Raw genomic sequence first — 19005 nt, 5'->3', positions numbered from 1 at the left:
CAAAGTAGGAACTGAACAGGAGCAAAAAAAGCCTTCAATAATAACTTAAACCAGCCACATTACTGGCCTAGTTGAATATTATGGGATGTGTGCTCCTTAATTTTCTAAGTTGCTGAAGCCAAAGCTTGTATGAATTTTAAACCTAGTTCATTCAAACACGTTAAGTCCATCTGGCTAAAAACTGATTACACAGCTAACACTGTCTGCATCACTCAAACATCTGCATCACTGCTCCCACAGTACAGATAGCTTGAGAGGACAGGCAATATGCAGGATTTAACAGAGGTACAGTAAGGTGTCCCATACACTTAATTCTGGTTACATTTTACCAAATCTGGAATAACTGAAAAGGAAGGTATTTTATGCCAAACTGTACAAAGATGCAGCCTTGAAGAAAGGACATGAAGGTACCCAAAGCTCTCCTCATCCCTCCCTGCTTCTAGGGGAAACCCAACATCTTTCCAAGAGATCTCAGCCTGCACTATAAAATATCCCAGTGGAAGCTCCAGTGGTGACTAGCACTTAATGCTGCACAACACTGTGTTGCCCAGCTATGCCTCCATTGCTTCCAGCCTTGATCACCTGGGCCAGGAAAAGTAGGGAGTTTTGCACACTCTTTTCTAGAGCACAGAGGTCAGCACTGGGATTAAACTCTCATACCAAGGACCCAAATGTCTCCTTAAATGTTCTGTATGTTCAACAAATCTTTAAGATTTGTGAGGCCTGAAAACTTCAGTCTTTGTACACAGTACTCATTCTTTGGTTTCCAAAGCAGCTTCAAAATCACCTCAAATAGAACTGAGACCAAACATAAGCCACCACACAAAGTTCATGCATTTAACCACACCACTTTCCAGCCTGATCAGTAAAACAGACAGGCAGAGCTAAGTGCATGTTTCAGTCACTGAAACCCATTTCAGTTGTTGTCTTCTCATCTTCAGCAAAATCAAGACTCTCGTGCTCCTCATCACCCAACATTTTACTCTTTGCTGTCACATCAAACCTACAGCTGCACACTTTCCTGGCAAATGTGAATCCCACTTTGATGACTGATTCACAGACCAGACTAAGACACACTTACATGAAATAATCTACTAGCGACTTAAAACCAGTCTGCTGTTCCCAGCTGCTTGCTCCTCCACACCAACATCCCTCCAGAGGCTGTGGCCCCAGCATTTATTATTAATTACAATAACATGCTCCAATGCAGATTCATGGAAATATCTAAGTTTAAAAATATTACTACTTTCTTGATGTTTATTTTGTTTTTGTTGTTGTTTCTCTATTAACCCACCAGAAGCTTAAGGAGAACATTTACTCTTACAGACACAAAAGACTGCCAATTCAGTCGTATCTCAGTGATTTTAAAGGCATTTATTTGCCTCAGTAATTTGGTGACAAGTAGTAAAAATAACTATCAACATCTAAATAAGACCAGGGCACAGCTCAGCAGAACTCAGATTAGAATTTGGGAAGACATCTGATACAGAGGAGTTCCACTACGCTGGACAAGTACCCAGAAGCTAAGACAAATTATATACTGTTTTTCATTAAGAAACAAAGTTTCTTGGCCAAAACAAACATTCTTCCCCATGTGGGTTACGTACTGAGATGAAACAACAAACACCCAGATACAGAAGCGCAAGACAGGAAACAGAATCTGTACAGGTAAGAGCTCCATATGGCTATGAGGGATTGAGCAGTGGATTCTGGCGGGACGAGAAATTAGTGTGAATGGTAACACAGATTCCCTTGGTAGCTGCTGTTTGATAGAATTATAGAATGGCCCAGGTTGAAAAGGATGAACATCTAGTTTCAACCCTCTGCTACGTGCAGGGTCGCCAACCAGCAGACCAGGCTGCCCAGAGCCACATGCAGCCTGGCCTTGAATGCCTCCAAGGATGGGGCATCCACAGCCTCCTTGGGCAACCTGTTCCAGTGTGTCACCATCCTCTGACATTAGCATTAAATACATAAGCAAACTGTCCTGCCTTGGCACACCTACCTTCCGTATCTTTACAAAGATTAACTAATTGTTTGGCAATCCTTTGACATCCTTACTGCAGAAGAACTGATGCTGGCAAAGAATTATAGAACTTGAAATGGTCACATCTTCCCCCTATACCACATTAAAGGAAGCAACCCAACAAAACTCAAGAAGAAAATGACACAGCTGAACACCTCAGCTTGAGCGTATCCCACTTCTTCAAAACTTGGCTAAAAGGAGTGGTGGCAGCTGTGCTGTAAGCACACTGATGTGGTGAGGCATGGTTAGAAATCAGCCGCTCTCCTCCAGAACTACTTCCCTATTAGCAGGGATGCAGACAGAACAAGTTACAGCAGAAGCAATTCCACTAACACAGCAGAAAGGACTTCTGACCATGTGAATATTTTGACTAAACAGATAAATATTATTGTAAGACATACACATAACATTTGGACATCCTTATAGTTTTCGCAATTTTGGAAATGGCTAGAGTTCCATTGCAAACACAACATTTTCAGGTTTCCTCAAGAAACTTTAGCAATCCCCAACTTCTTAACTTGCTTGACCTTGGAGAATACATACTGAGAAGACCATGAAGAGAACTGCTTTAAGGGACCTTTTCTCTGTCAAAATCTACTGAAAATATGCACTTCAAGTGGATATTAGCTATATTAGCAACAGAAAATAGAGCTTTGCCCTAAGACCTTGCCTATGATTTTACGCTAAGATTTCATTCCTGTACAGAAAGTACTATAATCAATTTTTTGTCCATCCAAATGTAAGAGGTGAACAAATTTAATGCAACTGAATTTATAACTCACATCTTAGTGCAAAACACAGTAACTGCAGCACATGGCCATGCATACAAGGAAAGTCATTAAAGCTGAACCTTATTTTAAGATTGTAATTTGAGTTGTGTGCAAAAGGTTGAATGATGCTTAACTAATAGAATTGTAAACATTTATAACAATTTCTCTTTCCATTTTTGGTTAATTCAGGGTCTAGACTTTAAAGATTACAATCAAGTCAATGTTTTAGATCCACATGTAAGGAATGTGTTTCCTTAACTTTGTACTTACACTGTAGAAGTAGCAGAAAACATACAGGCAAGTTTTCCAACATGAATGCTGATAAACAGATGTTATTTAATTTCCTCCTTAGTTCCAAGATAATCATGAACGATTACCCATGCTTACCTTCCAAATTAACCAGCTGCTGTAACTATCATTTCCCCAAAGTTTTGATAATTCATTCCATTTAGTTCTCCCAAAAAAACAAACAAAAAAACACTAAACCATACAGAAATCACCACAAATTAGCATTCCAGCTGTGACAAAAGTCTCCAAAGAATCTGATGATATTCCTTGCTGCTAAAACAAGATTAGAATGTTAACGAGAAGTTCTCACCCCCTGTAAATCACCATTTTACAAAGAAAATTGCTTATCATATAGCAGGCATCATTCATGTGAAACTCCACGAACACCAAGAGATCCACTGCCAAATTCTAACCACAATCAGAGCAATAATGTGAAACAAGAAAAAAACACCAAAAAAACAAAGATCTCCCAGCTTCAAAAGGAAACCCTACATGTTTATGCGCTTTACATTCTTTCTCTGTACCGAGAAACAAGTAAGTAATGACCAATAAATTTTACTAAAAATCAACACAAAGTTGCACTGGTTCTATCTCGGGAGACCTTTCTTTATTTATTTATTAAATCCATCTCAATTAGTAAAAAAAACCAGCACACTGTGGAACGTGCACACTACACAGAACCACTTAAATCATTGCTCCAGGCAAAGTTATCCATAAAGCAGCTATTTATCACCCATTAAAAATGAAAAGTGGTCAGAGCTTCATCTCAATCCCATTATCATCTTGAAAGGTAGGAAATGAAAAACAAATTAATCCAGCATCTAAGCCTTGTGTATACAAAAGCGATAGCTGACCTTCAAAAGAAATAGATTTCCCATAGCACATAATTACTGAAGAATGCAGATAACTGATGGGCAAAATCTTATTTCACAAGCTCTGTTTCACTTCCCAAGTAAAAGGGACTCGAGGCAGAAAGCCATCAGCTACCTGTTCAGATCAGCCCTAGGAGAGTAATCTTAGTTTTATTTAAAACAAGGCTATGATTTCCTTTTTCATTATGACTCAAATAGCTTTGAAAGAATCAATATTTCAGAGGTGAGATCAAAAATAAACTAGATGGATATTAGCAAACACTATAATGCAAGCTAAATGAGGCTTTGAACATTTCATTAGTCAAGAAATGTTTAAAGTATTTATTTCTCATCATCATATCTTTTCTATTTCATACAACGTAGAACTTTAGTCTGCCTCATTAAAAGTAAAGCATGAAGTCTGCAAAGAAGATATTTCTTCTTGAAACACCAGTTCTCAAGTGAACTTCGTTTTCACTCAGACAGATTAATTTTTATTTCCTGAACAGCATTTATACTCGTAATCAGATTCATTGTTAAATAACACTGAAGGAAACTGGTCTCTGCTCTTAAAGCTAATTTCACCTAAGTGCTATACATACAGGAAATTGCACTCTCCATCTATATATAGTTTTTAATACAATACATATTACTTACCCTTCTAACCGGACATCGGGTAAAGATCTGTTGAGTGCAATCATTTCACTTGCCATTAAGTTAAACTGGTTTATTTTAAACATTTCTTTCATTTTTTCTTGCTCCTCTTTTGGAATGACCACAGGCTTCCCCATCTCTCCAGGTCCTTCATGTGGTTTTTGTATGGGTTCTGGAACTAAAAACAAATAAAATGTTAGTAAGTATTTCTACGTTTATTTATATTTTATTTTACACAGTAGACTGTTCTTGCTTTAAAATGGAGTTCTAAAAACACCAGGTTTTGTAATAAAAACAAATCTTTGTAGCTGGAATTTTAATGGAAGTAGTTAAACGCTGCTCTCAGAATTACCATTCATGTGAAAAAAAACAGTATCATCATGCTCTGGAACAACAGATATTTATGCAACTGAGTATTCAATCTTAACAGAAACTATTGTTTAAAACAAAGAAAATTGAATTTCAATTATCTGAACAAACTGATGAGGGAGAAAAAGGAGAAGAGATTAAAATTTTTTACTTCTTACATTTTTAATTTCTTTTAAATAAAAACATTTAATAAGGCTATTGGTTAAAAGTTCTTTACAAGCATTCATTCACTTTTCTCCTGAACTGTTATAACGTTCAAATATTGAATTTGGGTTATATTCCTACAAACTTAGTACAAACTTTAATGAAAAAAAAACAAAACTAATTTAAGTCCTAAACAGAAGAGCAGAAAAATATTTCCATAATTAAGTCACCCTTAAAAAAATAAAATGTCCAAGACTTCCATCCTTGATGAAACACTAAAGACATAACATATAAACACACTAATACTTGAAATACATACATACATATATATATGCACACACACACCAATAAGTGAAACGAGTTGCTGGTTTGCATTTAGCATTAACCAGTTACAGCCATAATATGTTCCATACGAGGTATTTTCTTTTTCAAATATCTCAAGCAACTGCACTAAAGCAATAGCAGTTAGCTGAGAAAATCCTCCAACCACAATGGTGTTTTCTTTATACCACGTTCCCTATGACTGTAAGCTGAGCTATATAACACTAGAAGCTGCCAGCTAACCAACTGTACTCCGAAAAGCAAAAGAATCAGTAGGTCCAAGCGTATCCTAAGCAGGCTGGATTTAGGCACATGCTTTAACCATGCTCTAAATCAAGTCAGCTGTTTTGCCTCTGTACTTAAGAAAGTACAGCTTGAAATTCATTGGTACAAAAGCATCTAAACTTGCTGATATGCAACTGTGTGTAAGCTCTTGAACTAGAATTTGTGCATTCTTAGATGGTAATTATGATAAAATAATAACATAAAATTAGGCAATTATTTAGGCTTAATAAAAACAATGTGAGTTATGTTATCATCACTGCATATTAAATTTACAGCACTCAGTTATTTTCTGTTCAGATGAATCTATATGATTGTTTAATAGACTCAAAATCTATTAGAATATTGTTATATAAGAATGTTTTAGAGCATTAACAGTCTTTCAACGTACCCAAGAGTTAATTCCTTATCCTAGAATAATTCTGATTTAGAATAAAAAAAAAATTCTGCTTTATTTACACATTCACTTTTCTCATAACTTAGCTAAACCAGCTCACCTGAACAAGTAGATTAACTAAGAATTGAGATGCTAGTTTAACACTTCTATGACCTGAATCCAGGCGTACAAATTCCACAAATTCATCAGAACAGCACTTAGGCTTCATTAGCAAACACATAATACTTGATTTCAAGCTTTACCTAAATGAGATATTCTCTCCTATCTCCTGTAGAAAAAGCCAGCAGCCATTAAACAAACCCACAGGCATTTTATAGATCATAGTAAATACAAAGACAGGCCAACTTGGTGTGCAAGCATAGGGATAACTTTCCAAGAAGATTTAGCTATTAGCTCTCAGGTTTCTGCATTTAGTCACCTGTTTTCTCACGAAAGAACAAAGTTCTCAGAAATACAAACAAAAACCATTCTTGCACAGTGACTAACATACACATTGTTAAAAGAAAGCCCAACTACAGCGCTCATTTGTGCACTAGCTATGGAAAAATAAATCCTTCCTTCGAAGGAATGCTGACAAGCACTGATGACATAATAAACTGGCTGTTAGGTTGTACTTACAAGTTTCAGCCATAGTGAAGGGGATGAGTGAAAGCTTAAGCCTGTGACTAAATCACTAACTTACGTAATCCCTGCCATGGTTCCCAACTCTCTGTCCTCCAGTGTCACTTCAGCTCCCGAGACCTGTATACCCCAAAGACCATTCCAGTTCCCCTGTGCACCAGCACCTCCATCTAGTCCCCTTATGGTGTTTCTCTTCCCACTTCACCTTTTTTTCCCCTCGTCTCCATACAGGCACCACGTCAACCAGTAGCCTTCCATGCCTGCACCACTCGCTATCAGACATGAAGCCTGCTATCATGCCTATTTTACAGTTCCCTATAACCATCTCCTCTGACTTTCCCCAGGTTTGCCAGCAATCATCGCGGAGCCCAAGACTATCCAACAGCCCTACAGGCACATTCTCAATTGCCCTCTGATTCTGGCAGACTAAAAAAGACCACTTGAGTGGTCAAGGTACTGGAATGGCTGCCCAGGGAGGTGGTGGGGTCACCATCCCTGGCTGTCTCGCTTCAAGAGGCGTCTGGATGAGGAGCTGCGAGATATGGTTTAGTGCTTGTGGTAGCAGTGGTGATGGGAGAACAGTTGGACTAGGTGATCTTGTAGGCCCTTTCCAACCTTATGATTCTATGATCCTGGGATTCTACGATTCTGTGAAAAGCAAAACAGGCAAGGCCTTCTCACTAATGACCCTCAATTCAGCTGTTCTTCTCAAGAGTAAGAACTGCAGTTAGCGAAGAAGATTTTCACCTGCATTTACTGCTTCATATTTAGTGCAGTTTGCAAAATATAACAGTGGTATAAATACAATCTAATATTAAACACAGCAGGTGAAGCTCCTAATTTAAGGTCTTAATATCTTATGCCATCAATACTGAGGTTGAAGATTTTTCCTCCAAGGCAACTTAGAGCATGGCTTTAACTCCCATTCAGGAAAATAAACTCCTTCCATTTTCTGTATTAGAAAGCTGACCTGGTACTAGACCAGGTTGCCCAGGGCCTTGAACACCTCCAGGAATGGAGCATCCGCAGCCTCTCTGGTCAGCCTGTTCCAACATCTCACCTCTCACTCTGTGAAGAACCTCCCCTTAAATCCAATCTAAATCTTCCCTCCTTAAGCTTAAAACCATTCTCTCCGCTGAAACACATATTGAATGTTTAAAACAAGCACAATTTTTAACTACCATATTTTAAAAATTACTTCATCAGATAACTTACCATCTCCAGCAGGCAGCCCTCGTTCTTTCTTCTCATCACATTTGTTGCATTCACTGAAGTAGAGCAATAGGAACATATCCAGAAGGACCCAAACCAAAGAGGTGGCAAGGACCACCTTGCAATATGCAAATTTTTTCATGGCACTTTAAGTCAAATACAAAAATAAAAAAAAGTATAAATAAAAATATCAACAGGTTGTATTAATCCAGTTTGAGAGGCCACGTTCTGTGTCTGTAAAAGAAAAAAGAAAGAAGTCACAAAAAGTTACCTGAGGACAGCAGCTAAAAGCAGAAGATTTTACTATGTTTTAAAGGTAATCTAAGTTAATTCTTAGATATTGTATGTATCAAAATGAATGTTCTGGGACAATTAAAGCAATAATACTGCAGTCTTTTACTACAGCAACACTCATCAACACTCATCACACAAAACATTAAAATGATAACCAAAACACAGTACTCTGCTGAGTCACTAGAAAAGAGTTTAAGCATTTTAAAAACAAAACAAAACAAAAAAATTAAAGGAACCCTCTGGATCCTCAGGAAATCAGAACAATCTACATGACTGAAAAACAGCAACATCTTAAGAAGCAGTGCAACAATCAGGGCTGACCAAAGCCACAGGCCAACACTGCTCATGCTTCTCCTTTCACACCTTAATTGTAAATGCAAATACCTCAGGCAAAACAAAATAAACCACCTTTTTGATAAAATAAACTAAAATAAAGCAAAGTCAATAAAGTACACAGAAGTCATTTATTAGGCAAAGCTAAACACTTCAGTGGACACAAAATTATTTTAAAGTTCAATTACAGACCAAACTTCTATGTATTTTTCAACATGTATATATTAAAATTTTATTTTATCCTACTCAAACTACAAGCAAAGTTTGTCACAAAAACTGCTATTTTCATGACTGTGTTTTTTTTTTTTTTTTTTTTTTTTTTTAAGGAGACTGGGAAGACATTAATACTTTACACAAAAAACTGCAAAAGTATGTGTGATTAACAACTTGGTGATAAAATAAGAGCTGAGATAACCACCAGAAAACACTGAATTACATATGTTAAGAAGAAACTGCAACCATAAGGTGGATTTTTTTTTTCCCCACAGATACAAAGACGACCCTGAACTCTGGATTGCAGAGTTGCACCAGAAAGTGTTATGCAACTATCAGTGTGGTTATCAGCAACAGTGAAAGAAAACATTGTTATGTATTAGTAAGATGAGAAGAGAAACAAAAAAAAAGATAAATCACCACTTTGCCATTACACAATACCTGCTTTCTCACCTTGAGTAGGCATGAACATCCTATCTTGCCAAATCGAAAAGAATAAAGAAGGATTAGAAAAGACAAATGATAAGAGCAAAGAGATGAAGGCTACAAGGAACAGCAGCATTACAAGATGTAAGGGATCAGACTAGTATTCTTCCAGGCTGGAAAAGAGGTAACCTAAACTAGGTAGCAGGTCTGTAAAAATCAACAGTTGCATGGGAATGGTAAACACCAACTCCTGTCTGTTTCTTTCAGTACTAGGAGGAAGAACAGACAAGTGACTTTAGCAGCAAAGGCCTGAACACCAAAAAGAAGGTATGCAGCAGAACTCCCTGTCACAGCTTAGTGCCAGCACTGCAAGCCTATTCATCAGCTACTAAATACAAAGTCTTCAATCAGGCACTCTCTCTCTTCCAAATCAATGCATGTGTTAAGAGAGAAGTGAGGAAATACATTACAAGTTCCCCTATTCTCCTCCCTACACAAACACTATCAACACTTTCAGAAACAAAATATTGTACAAACAAATCTGTCAGACATATTATGACTACTTAAACACTCTGTAGAATAGTCGTCGTCTTTTGCTCTGGTCTGGGACACCACAGAAATGGTCTGGAAGGAAAATAAAGTTTCACCGCTACCCTAAATTAAAGAAAACAAATGCTAGTTGAAACAAACATGCTTTAAAGAAAAGAAAATAAATTATCAGTCTCAGACTATGAAAAGATATTCAGCTACGAAATAAAGCATAAAACACATAGGAGCCCGGGGTCTGTGCGTTCTCAAATTAGCAAGACATCACAAATAGGACTCTATCTAGACATTCTGTCCATTCTGTCCAATCAGATAAGGTATTTTACAAAGCTTAAAATGGCTTAAAATGGCATTATATCTGCCTTTACTGCAAGAAAAAAAAAATCCTGAGTTCAATGAAATGTCAAAAAGGCACTCTGAATTCTCTGAATCCTTCAAGGAAGTTATTAGAAGAGACATCAGTGCGAAGTTCAACACGCATTGGGTAGCGTAGCTCTGTGCGTCATCACTTTGTGCAGTTTACCAGTTCATGAGATAAGCATGCAGTCAAACTGCAATGTTTGAAAGCATTTCTGTTCTATTGAACAAAATAATTCAAGTCAGAAAGAACCAGGGAGTGTCATCTATTCCAGTTTCCTACTCAGAGGATGGTAAACGATGAATTTAGGCAGAACCACAGTCAAACCGAGCAGCCCAGGAGTCCTGCTGAAGCAGCTGCCCTCATCAGACCTGAGCTATGAATCTGACAGAACGTTTTTAAGAACATCAGCAAAAGAAAGCCTGAAAATAACAGATACTTTATTCAGTGGGAAAGCAGCCCTAGTGACAATGAAAAGGTTGAAATATTCAGTAATGTTTCAGCCTGGTCTCCTTTGTTATTGGGTGCCTCAGATCTCAGTCCAGTAGCAGCCTATGGGAGTTAAACTTCATATACAGTACAGACATTGAGTCAGGGATCCCTTAAGCCACTTAAGACACGTGCAGCTCCAGTGGCACCAAATGAAGGAGCGGACTGATCTCACAGGAGAGCCACACTGCCATTTCAAACAAAGGTCCTGGTGATGCAAAGAATTACAACAAGATCAGGAAGAAAGCTACTGTCAAGAAGAACAAGGAGGATCTAGACAAATACTCTTGGAACCTACATCCACACAAAGAACAAAAGAGCCATTCACCAGCAGCACGTTGTACATTGTATTTGACCAGCTTGGCAGCTTGCTTGCATCTCCTCATCAGGAGATGACTGACTTCAGAGGCAAGGGACGAGCTGTGAACATTTTTTATCTCAATTTAAACAAGAGCCATGACAGCCTTTCAGAAACTTTGTCAGAAATTGGAACACAGAAAATATAGATTAAAATCTTCTTCAAGAGAGAGAAGACACCTGATCCCTTTGGACTTGCTTTGAGCAGAGAGTTGGACAAGATAACTTCCAGCCATCCCCTCCAAACTCAATTATTCCATGATTCTAACAAGCCTGTCTCCACACAGATTTCTCCAGGCTGAATAAGCCCTTTCCCTCAGCCTATCTTCTGAGGAGAGGTTCTCCAGACCTCTGATGATCTCTGTGGCCGTCCCCTGGACCCTCTCCAAAAGCCCAACACTGGGGGCCCCAGACTCCCTGCTGGCTTTCCCCTCTTCTGATGGAAGCCATGATACCATTGGTCTTCCTGGCTGCAAGCACAAACTGTTGGCTCATGTTCAGCTTTCCATCGACCAGGACACTCAGGTCCTTCTTTGCAGGGCTACTCCCAAGGAGTTAGTCTCCCAGTTTGTATACATACCTGGGATTACCTCAACCCACGTGCAAAACCTTGCACTTTGCTTTGTTGAACCTCCCTGGGTTCAAAAGCCCCACAGCGGCTTGTACAATTTAAACAAGTAATCACAGCAATAGTACCAAAATGCATAGGTTTAATAATTGCATTTGCTACTGAGTAATCCAATAAACTGAAGAATTTTGAAAAAGCAAGCATTATTCCTCCATTCAAAACACTGTGTAATAGATAGCAATTTCTATGCCACAGAAGTAAACTAACAGGAATACTAAAAACACCTTAGAAAGAATAGAAAATTCTCGATGAGCTACAACTTATAAGTGAAAGTAGGAAAACTAGGTACTTACAAGTCTTGTTACTTCTGAAGGTCAAGCGTGTTTCCATCCCACAAAATCCACAATACATTTGACAGCATGGGAAAAGGTCAACTTTAAAACTACTGCTCATGTAGTGCATTGTTTCACTTTACCACCTGTTTTCCCCAACACGGTTGGCCTGAGAAAAAATGCTTAGTCTTTTCAGTATGATGCATGACTATTCAGTCATTTTTAGCTTTGAACCAACTTAATTGTTTATACTAGCGAACAGTTTCCAACAGAACTGTTCGTAACACAGACTCGGCAGAGGACCTCACTGCCTTTATTGAACTAAAACAGGATTCTGGACTAGGTGCAGCATCTACGCTATTAAAAAGCTGATCTAAAGTTGGACTTACAAACTTTCAGATAGGAATAAACACTACCTGGCACAAAGTAAGGGCTCATCAAAATTATAACAATATGACATATTTCTAAAGGTGTTAATATCAGTTTAAACCATATGGAAAGTGATCAACTGAACAGCTTATGAGGAAAGACTGAAAGCTACACTGAATTTAATTTTTGGCTTCTCAGTCTATTTAATTACGGAGGAGAAAAGTCTGGTACACTCCAGGCAACATTAGGCATTAGGCTTACGTATGAGTTTTTGAGGAAAAATAATAATAATAAAAAAGAACCAAATGCAAATTGCCAGCACAACCACTCTTCAAAACTCCATGTATACAAAACTACTAATGAGATCAATGCAGTTGAGTGCTTCCGTGTTTAAAAACAAAAGCAATGCTAACAAAAGCTGTAACAACTACCATTTCTGGATTACTCTTGCTGTGCTGATACAGTTTCTATTTTGTTACTGGTTCATGGTCTACAAACAGGCCAGTCTGAGGACAAAGTGTTACTTAGTTCAATACTACAAGAAACAAAATGTAAAAACATTCAGATCAAAGGGTCAGCCCATCACCCGTGGAAAACAGGTCTATTCAGAGAAAAAGTCATCTTCACAGAAGGAGAAAAAAAAAAGATGAGATTGACAGTGCTGGATGAGGGCCACTAAGACTATCAGAGGGTTGAAGCATCTCTCCTATGAAGAAAGGTTGAGTGAACTGGGCTTGTTTAGCTTGGAGAAGAGAAGGCTCTAGGGAGACCCACTGTGGTATCCCAGCCTTTGAAGAGAGCATACAAACAGGAGGGGGTACAGCTACTCATGAGGGTGGATAGTCATAGGACAAGGGGGAATGGTTTTAAACTGAGACAGGGGAGGTTTAGGAGGAAGTTTTTCACTCAGAGGGTGGTGACGCATTGGAACAGGTTGCCCAAGGAGGTTGTGGATGCTCCACCCTTGGAGGCATTCAAGGCCAGGCTGGATGTGGCTCTGGCAGCCTGGTCTGCTGGTTGGCGACCCTGCACATAGCAGGGAGGTTGAAACTAGATCAGCACTGTGGTCCTTTTCAACCCAGGCCATTCTATGATTCTATGATCTCCTTACAGTTCAAACAAAGATCTCCTTGTCAGCAGGCTACACTTGTTTGTTTGATGGATTTTGCAAAGTTTGAGCATTTAAGAGTCAATTCTTCAGTACAATTCAACAGCAGCAAGTTTTAAAACAAGAGATGAGAGGAAACAGATCTTATCTGAGCAGTAAGAGAAAGTTCTTTTAAAAAAAAAAAATACATCCACTGCTCAAAAATCTGAGAAGTGTAGCTCAGCATAGAATGAACTCTTATTCTTGTTCTGCACAGAAACATTTCACAACAAGAGCAGGAAAAAGGAACAGATCATACCTAAAATGGACTATTAACAATTGAGATTACCTAATCTAATACAACTTGGATGGCATCTGTAATCCCTTCAGTAGGATCGTGAAATCACTGTCATGTCAAAGTTTGAAGTATGATAGCAGAAATCGGGTAGTATGTGAGTATCACATGGAATAACCAATATTCTGGAACAGGCAGAAATGCAAGAATATTCAGAAGGACAGGAAATTGTCCAGATTTATATTCTCTCTACAGATGGGTTGAGGATAAAATAATAGATTATTCATGGAAGTCCTCAAACTAAAGTCTTTGAAAGGCTTTCTTAACTTCTTTTCTCCCTGCCAACAGGTGTTTGTTATACTGTCTTTAAGCCTCATCTTACTTGCTGAAAGAAATTGCAAAAGACAAGGTTTCAAAGGACCAGATGAACAGTATTTCAATCAGAACAAAGTTCAATGCCAGTTTAATCAACTTTTAGAGTCGAATTCTTTTCCACAAGCTTTAGTGCACGAGAAAAAGAAGAATACATCCAGTTCAGAGACAAAAATAGTCCCCTCTCAGAACATCACTGTAAATACCACTAGAGCTCAAGAGGATTGCTACAATTTGGAAATCAGTAATGCAACATAAGTACTGAGACTACTATTGTCTTATGAACAGCAGACACTCAACTCCTACTTCCATGGTTTTAATGTAGCTTTCAAATGTCTGAGGCAACAACTGCAATTCTTCTGTCTGCTCTCCACCTTAAAGGAAAATTAACTAAAAATAGACAGATGTATTCAGAAACCCTTCACAAATTTCCATTCTCTCTTCAACTGCTTTGCAATTTAAAATGTATTTCTATTATACCCAGTGAACAGCCAGCATGTGTTTCTTAATATGCCAATAATATACAAATATATATATATATATATATATATATATATCTTTTTTACATTAGGGCTTCAAACATTAGGAGTACATAATTAATTCAATTTAATTACAATACATAACATCATGAATACACAGACTTACTGTACCTGGAAGGTCATAACAGAAACTTTTTGCACAGGAATTTAGCCATTAGGTATGACAGCACTGGCAAGTTAAGTTCAAAGCACAGTCATTCAAACCTTTTCTTTTGTACATTAAGCAGCAGATACAGCCTGTCCTGACAGCCTCAGCAGAGGCAGCCCTTTTAGAAAGGCAGACTTATAAGCCAACGCAGTTGTTTCTTTTCCTGAAACAACCGTAGTCTTAAATTGGGCTTCCGACAGCTTAGATGCTGACAAAGGGAAAACATCCCTCTTCAGAGCCATAGCTTCTTCACATGCACTCTCTGGGAGGGCTACAGAGTGTGCTTGACTTAAGAATAACAGCCAGAGGATACAGGCAGTATTTTCATCAGTGAGTACTGCGGGCAGCATGAAGACAGTAATTCATTCACAAGTGAAAAGCTTCTGTTATCAACAGCAGCAAGTGAGGACTTTCATGCCAGCACTAGCAATGCACAAAGCTCATAAATCCCCGACAGACAACAATTAATGTCTGAGATGCATCAGTAAGACCATCAGTAAGCTTTCCACTCCCCATACAGAGGCCTAGAAGGCTGAAATAGGACTTTTTTCTTTGTTTTTGGAAAATTCACAGTTGGTGACCTAGATATAAACTATAAACTGAGCTATAAACTGACCCCAGTTATTGGTAAGTCTCCAAAAGCCACAGTGGCTGGTCTTCCAACCCTGAAACTATAGGACTGGTAGAGGAAAACAGAGTTCATATCAGCACAGGTGCTCTAGGTGACCACTTCTATTTTCTCCAGAAAAACAACTCTGTCATGCAGGCTATATACCCTGTAAGTTCACCATTACTCAGAATTATTAAAAACTGATTTTACCTTGACTTTTAGAGCCACATGCAGTCTCCAAGGTTACTGTCAGAAATGAAAAGCTTAAGTATTCAACATTTATATTACACAGCTGTGATTTCACAATGGCAGACAAGGCTGTTAGTATTCTCATCACTTGCAATTTGTTACAAAGACATGTAAACACCTCCATACATTCTAGATCCTCAGGCTTGTGACATGATGTAAGACAGCATGAAGTCTTCAAGCCAGAAGTAGCATCATTTGGCTTTCACTAACACCAAATGCACACAGGCACTGAAGAATTTCTAATAATCAAGAAGACACACACTCCAAAGCAACTTTTTAAATCATCTGCAAGTGCGAGATGAGCTATAAGCAGAACAAGCAAGCTGACAGGACACTTTTTAAAGTTAAAATTCCTGCCTAAAAAACAACAACAACAATATAAAATCACTGCTGAGAACAATCTTCTTAAAGAAATCACATGCAAAAGATTAGATTATATGGGAGCAAAAACACCTGGAAGTTGTTCCATGTTCTCAATATTCATATATTCCATTTTCCTTTACAGTGTTTCTGCAGTCTGGAAAAATCAAACTTCATACCAAGATTTGTTTAGGGTCCTACATGAAAGTGTCAAGTTAAATTCACTTTTTACCAGCTGAGACTGAGCTAAACTGAATACTATCCCCATCAGATCACTCTTTATACAGATGTGTCAAGTTCTCAATAGAATTTCCTGCAAGTGATTTTCTTCAGTCTGCACATGTGAGTTAAAAATACCAGGTAATGTTTGCTTCTGAAGTATTCCGTGGAAACGTGCAGAGATTCTTCTTGACACCAACGAACAACGCAGAGTGGAATTTACATTATATTCTGCTACTAATATAGAAGTTACAAAGGAAGTAAAATAGAGGACCAACTCAGGTGTCAGTAAAGAAGAATCACAAATCCCAAGGGGAAATCTTTGACTAATCAGAAGTCAGAACTCTCTATTACACATTTTTAAAAGATGGTCAAAGACCTAAGCAGCCTATGAACAATCAAGTGAACAAATGTTTCATAAGACGTTCTTGAAGTTATCCTCTTATGTGAGGAGAAGTTAAAATTTGTAAGCCAAGTCTCAAACGTTCTAAAATATCCAGCCCCCACATGGCTTCTGATTGTTTAGATATGTATCAAAAACAAAGCCAGAGTGGAATAAAATTGTTCATTAATTCTTCAAAAGCTTGTAAAGATTGCATAAAATCACATAAGCAAATAGTCATCACTAAGGACGAATCACTAACAGCCAAGAACTTGGATAAAAGATAAGCAGTCAGCTGATCAGAACAAAAGATTACATATTTCTAGAAAGATAGGATGAAATGCAAAGAACAGAATTAACTGCCTTTATAGGATAACTCCAGAAACCTTTAACCTCCAAAGCTTCCTGTTCTAGATTAATAATCCATAAGGAGAATCAGAATAAATACAAAATATAATTGAAGAACATTTTTCCTCTACATGCATTATTTGTGGAAAATACTCAAAAACTTGTAAGTCTTCTAAAACAAAAGAAGATTTGAAAGCTATATAAAGAAAAATGCTGGGGTAACATTCTAGAGAAACCATCTGAGTTCTGCCTAGAATAACTGTAGAACTTGCTGACAAATCAAGTGCTTGCAGATATAAAGTTAAGAAGTGCTGCAGAATTAGAACAGCTCTCCACCAAAAAAAAAGAAAAAAAAAGCAAAAAAACAGAACCAACAAACCAAAAGCAACACAAATCCTCTGAAGAAAATGTTTTAAAGATAAAAAAAAAAAAAGTGTTTTTCTTTCTCTAGACAGGAAATCTGACCAGACGTGGCAAAAAGAAAAGCTAGAATTGTCCAATTTTATGATACATTCATGAAATCATTGCAGTGCTTCTCAAGAAGCCTGCCATCCCACTGATACAGACACATTGTGAATACAGATTCTACATAGAAACCAAATGGCTATATTTTTGCAGACAGGTCCACACAACTGCCAAGCATATATTAGCACACACAAAGTCATTTCCACACCATACAGCTGTTCCCTCAGCAGGTAACTTCTGCTGACAGTAACTGCTTTGTACTTAAATAACAGGCACAGTATTGCATTGAAGTTAAGATGCTACTCATTTGCTCTTCCTTTTTTTTTTTTTTTTTTTTTTTTTTTTTTTTTTTTTTAAAAATAACTCTGTCTTCCCAGAGATTTCTAGCAACACACAGCATGTTATTCCTGAGGATTCCGTTCTTCATTTCCCCTGTCAAGCCAAGCAGAGGTACACATGGCATAGAAAGGCTAACAGTGACATTTTCTTCAAGAACTCATGAAATTGTCCAAGTTAAGTGTTTCTGAAGTAGACAATCTTTTTATTTTGGGGTCCTACTTTGTACAGTTCAACAAGAAGAACTGCCAGATAAAAAGCAAAACAGGCAGACTGACAAGGCGGAGTTCTGGAAAACTTTAAAATTCAGTTATTTTTACCTTGGAGAGGGAAAGAAGAAACTGAAAAGAAGTGGCCCAAGCATTTTGCAGTATACCCTGATACAGCAATGGACCCTGTCCACTACTAGAGTTCAGGATACTTTCTTCATCCCCACAATATCTTGGTCTGCTGCACACAGACTGATATTTCTAGAGGATCAGAACATAACCTCCATAACTCAGACTTCAGGTAAGCCAGAGAGCTTTATTCGCTGAAGAACTTGTGAACCCTAACAGTACAAAGGAATTTATAGAAGTATCAGTACTGTCCATTTTCAACTGTTGTAAAGGCTAGTTTGAAGTTACGGGATGTTTACACAACAGAATTCTACTCTCTCTCTCTTTTCCGCTGCATCTTCCCATATGACATTCAAGCAAGCAAACTGTCTTTATCCCTCAAGCAGGCAGCAGCTCTGACCGATTCTGCTTCCTGCAAGCAGACACTCTCTTTCCCTCACTGCTCTTTCAGCTACATCTCCTAGGCTGCTACCATACAAAAAAGGATGAAGTAGAGTCAGGACAAAAAAGCAGTCTTCTGTTGCTGCCACAATTGAGATTGTTTAACATGAGAAAGAGGGAGAAAGAAGAGAAGGAATGGAATTAAGACTCTACTCCTCTAAGAAATATACAGCTGCCAATATGATTAAAAAAACCCTAGCCATACAGTACTCACCTATCAAATGAACACGGCTTTTCTTAAGGGTTTATGTAAGTAATTATAAATCATACAATCATAGAATTGCTCAGGTTGGAAAAGACCTTAAAGGCCGTCAAGTCCAACCACAACCTAACCGTACTACCCTAACCCTAACAACCCTCCACTAAATCATGTCCCTGAGCAACATATCCAGATGGTTTTTAAACACATTCAGGGATGGTGACTCAACCACCTCCCTGGGGAGCCTAAATGATGACTCTAGCTAACAATACTGCAACTCATCGTTGGCATGTGCCTAGCTCACTGTAAGTTACCAGCAGGCATAACTTCTGTGGTCTCAGTAAGTGCAAAGGAGAGAATCCTGATTGGGCCACATCATATGCTAGTCCTAATGCTA

General features: G+C 38.1%; 1 protein-coding gene across 1 annotated transcript in view; it reads right to left on the bottom strand.

Annotated features, from left to right (window-relative positions):
• The window catches only part of GALNT1 (polypeptide N-acetylgalactosaminyltransferase 1), a gene marked incomplete at both ends in the record, with an annotated part of 38987 nt that extends 30910 nt beyond the window's left edge, over positions 1-8077 (bottom strand). The window contains 2 exons of the mRNA XM_079533485.1: positions 4593-4767; positions 7939-8077. Coding sequence (XP_079389611.1) covers positions 4593-4767; positions 7939-8077 — 314 coding nt within the window. The remainder of the gene's footprint in view (positions 1-4592; positions 4768-7938) is intronic.
• Positions 8078-19005: the final 10928 nt, after the last annotated feature.

This window comes from Tetrao urogallus (assembly GCF_951394365.1).
Source record: "Tetrao urogallus genome assembly, chromosome: 3".
In the NCBI taxonomy this organism is placed as follows: Eukaryota; Metazoa; Chordata; class Aves; order Galliformes; family Phasianidae; genus Tetrao; species Tetrao urogallus.
This window is presented reverse-complemented; position numbering and strand designations above follow the sequence as displayed.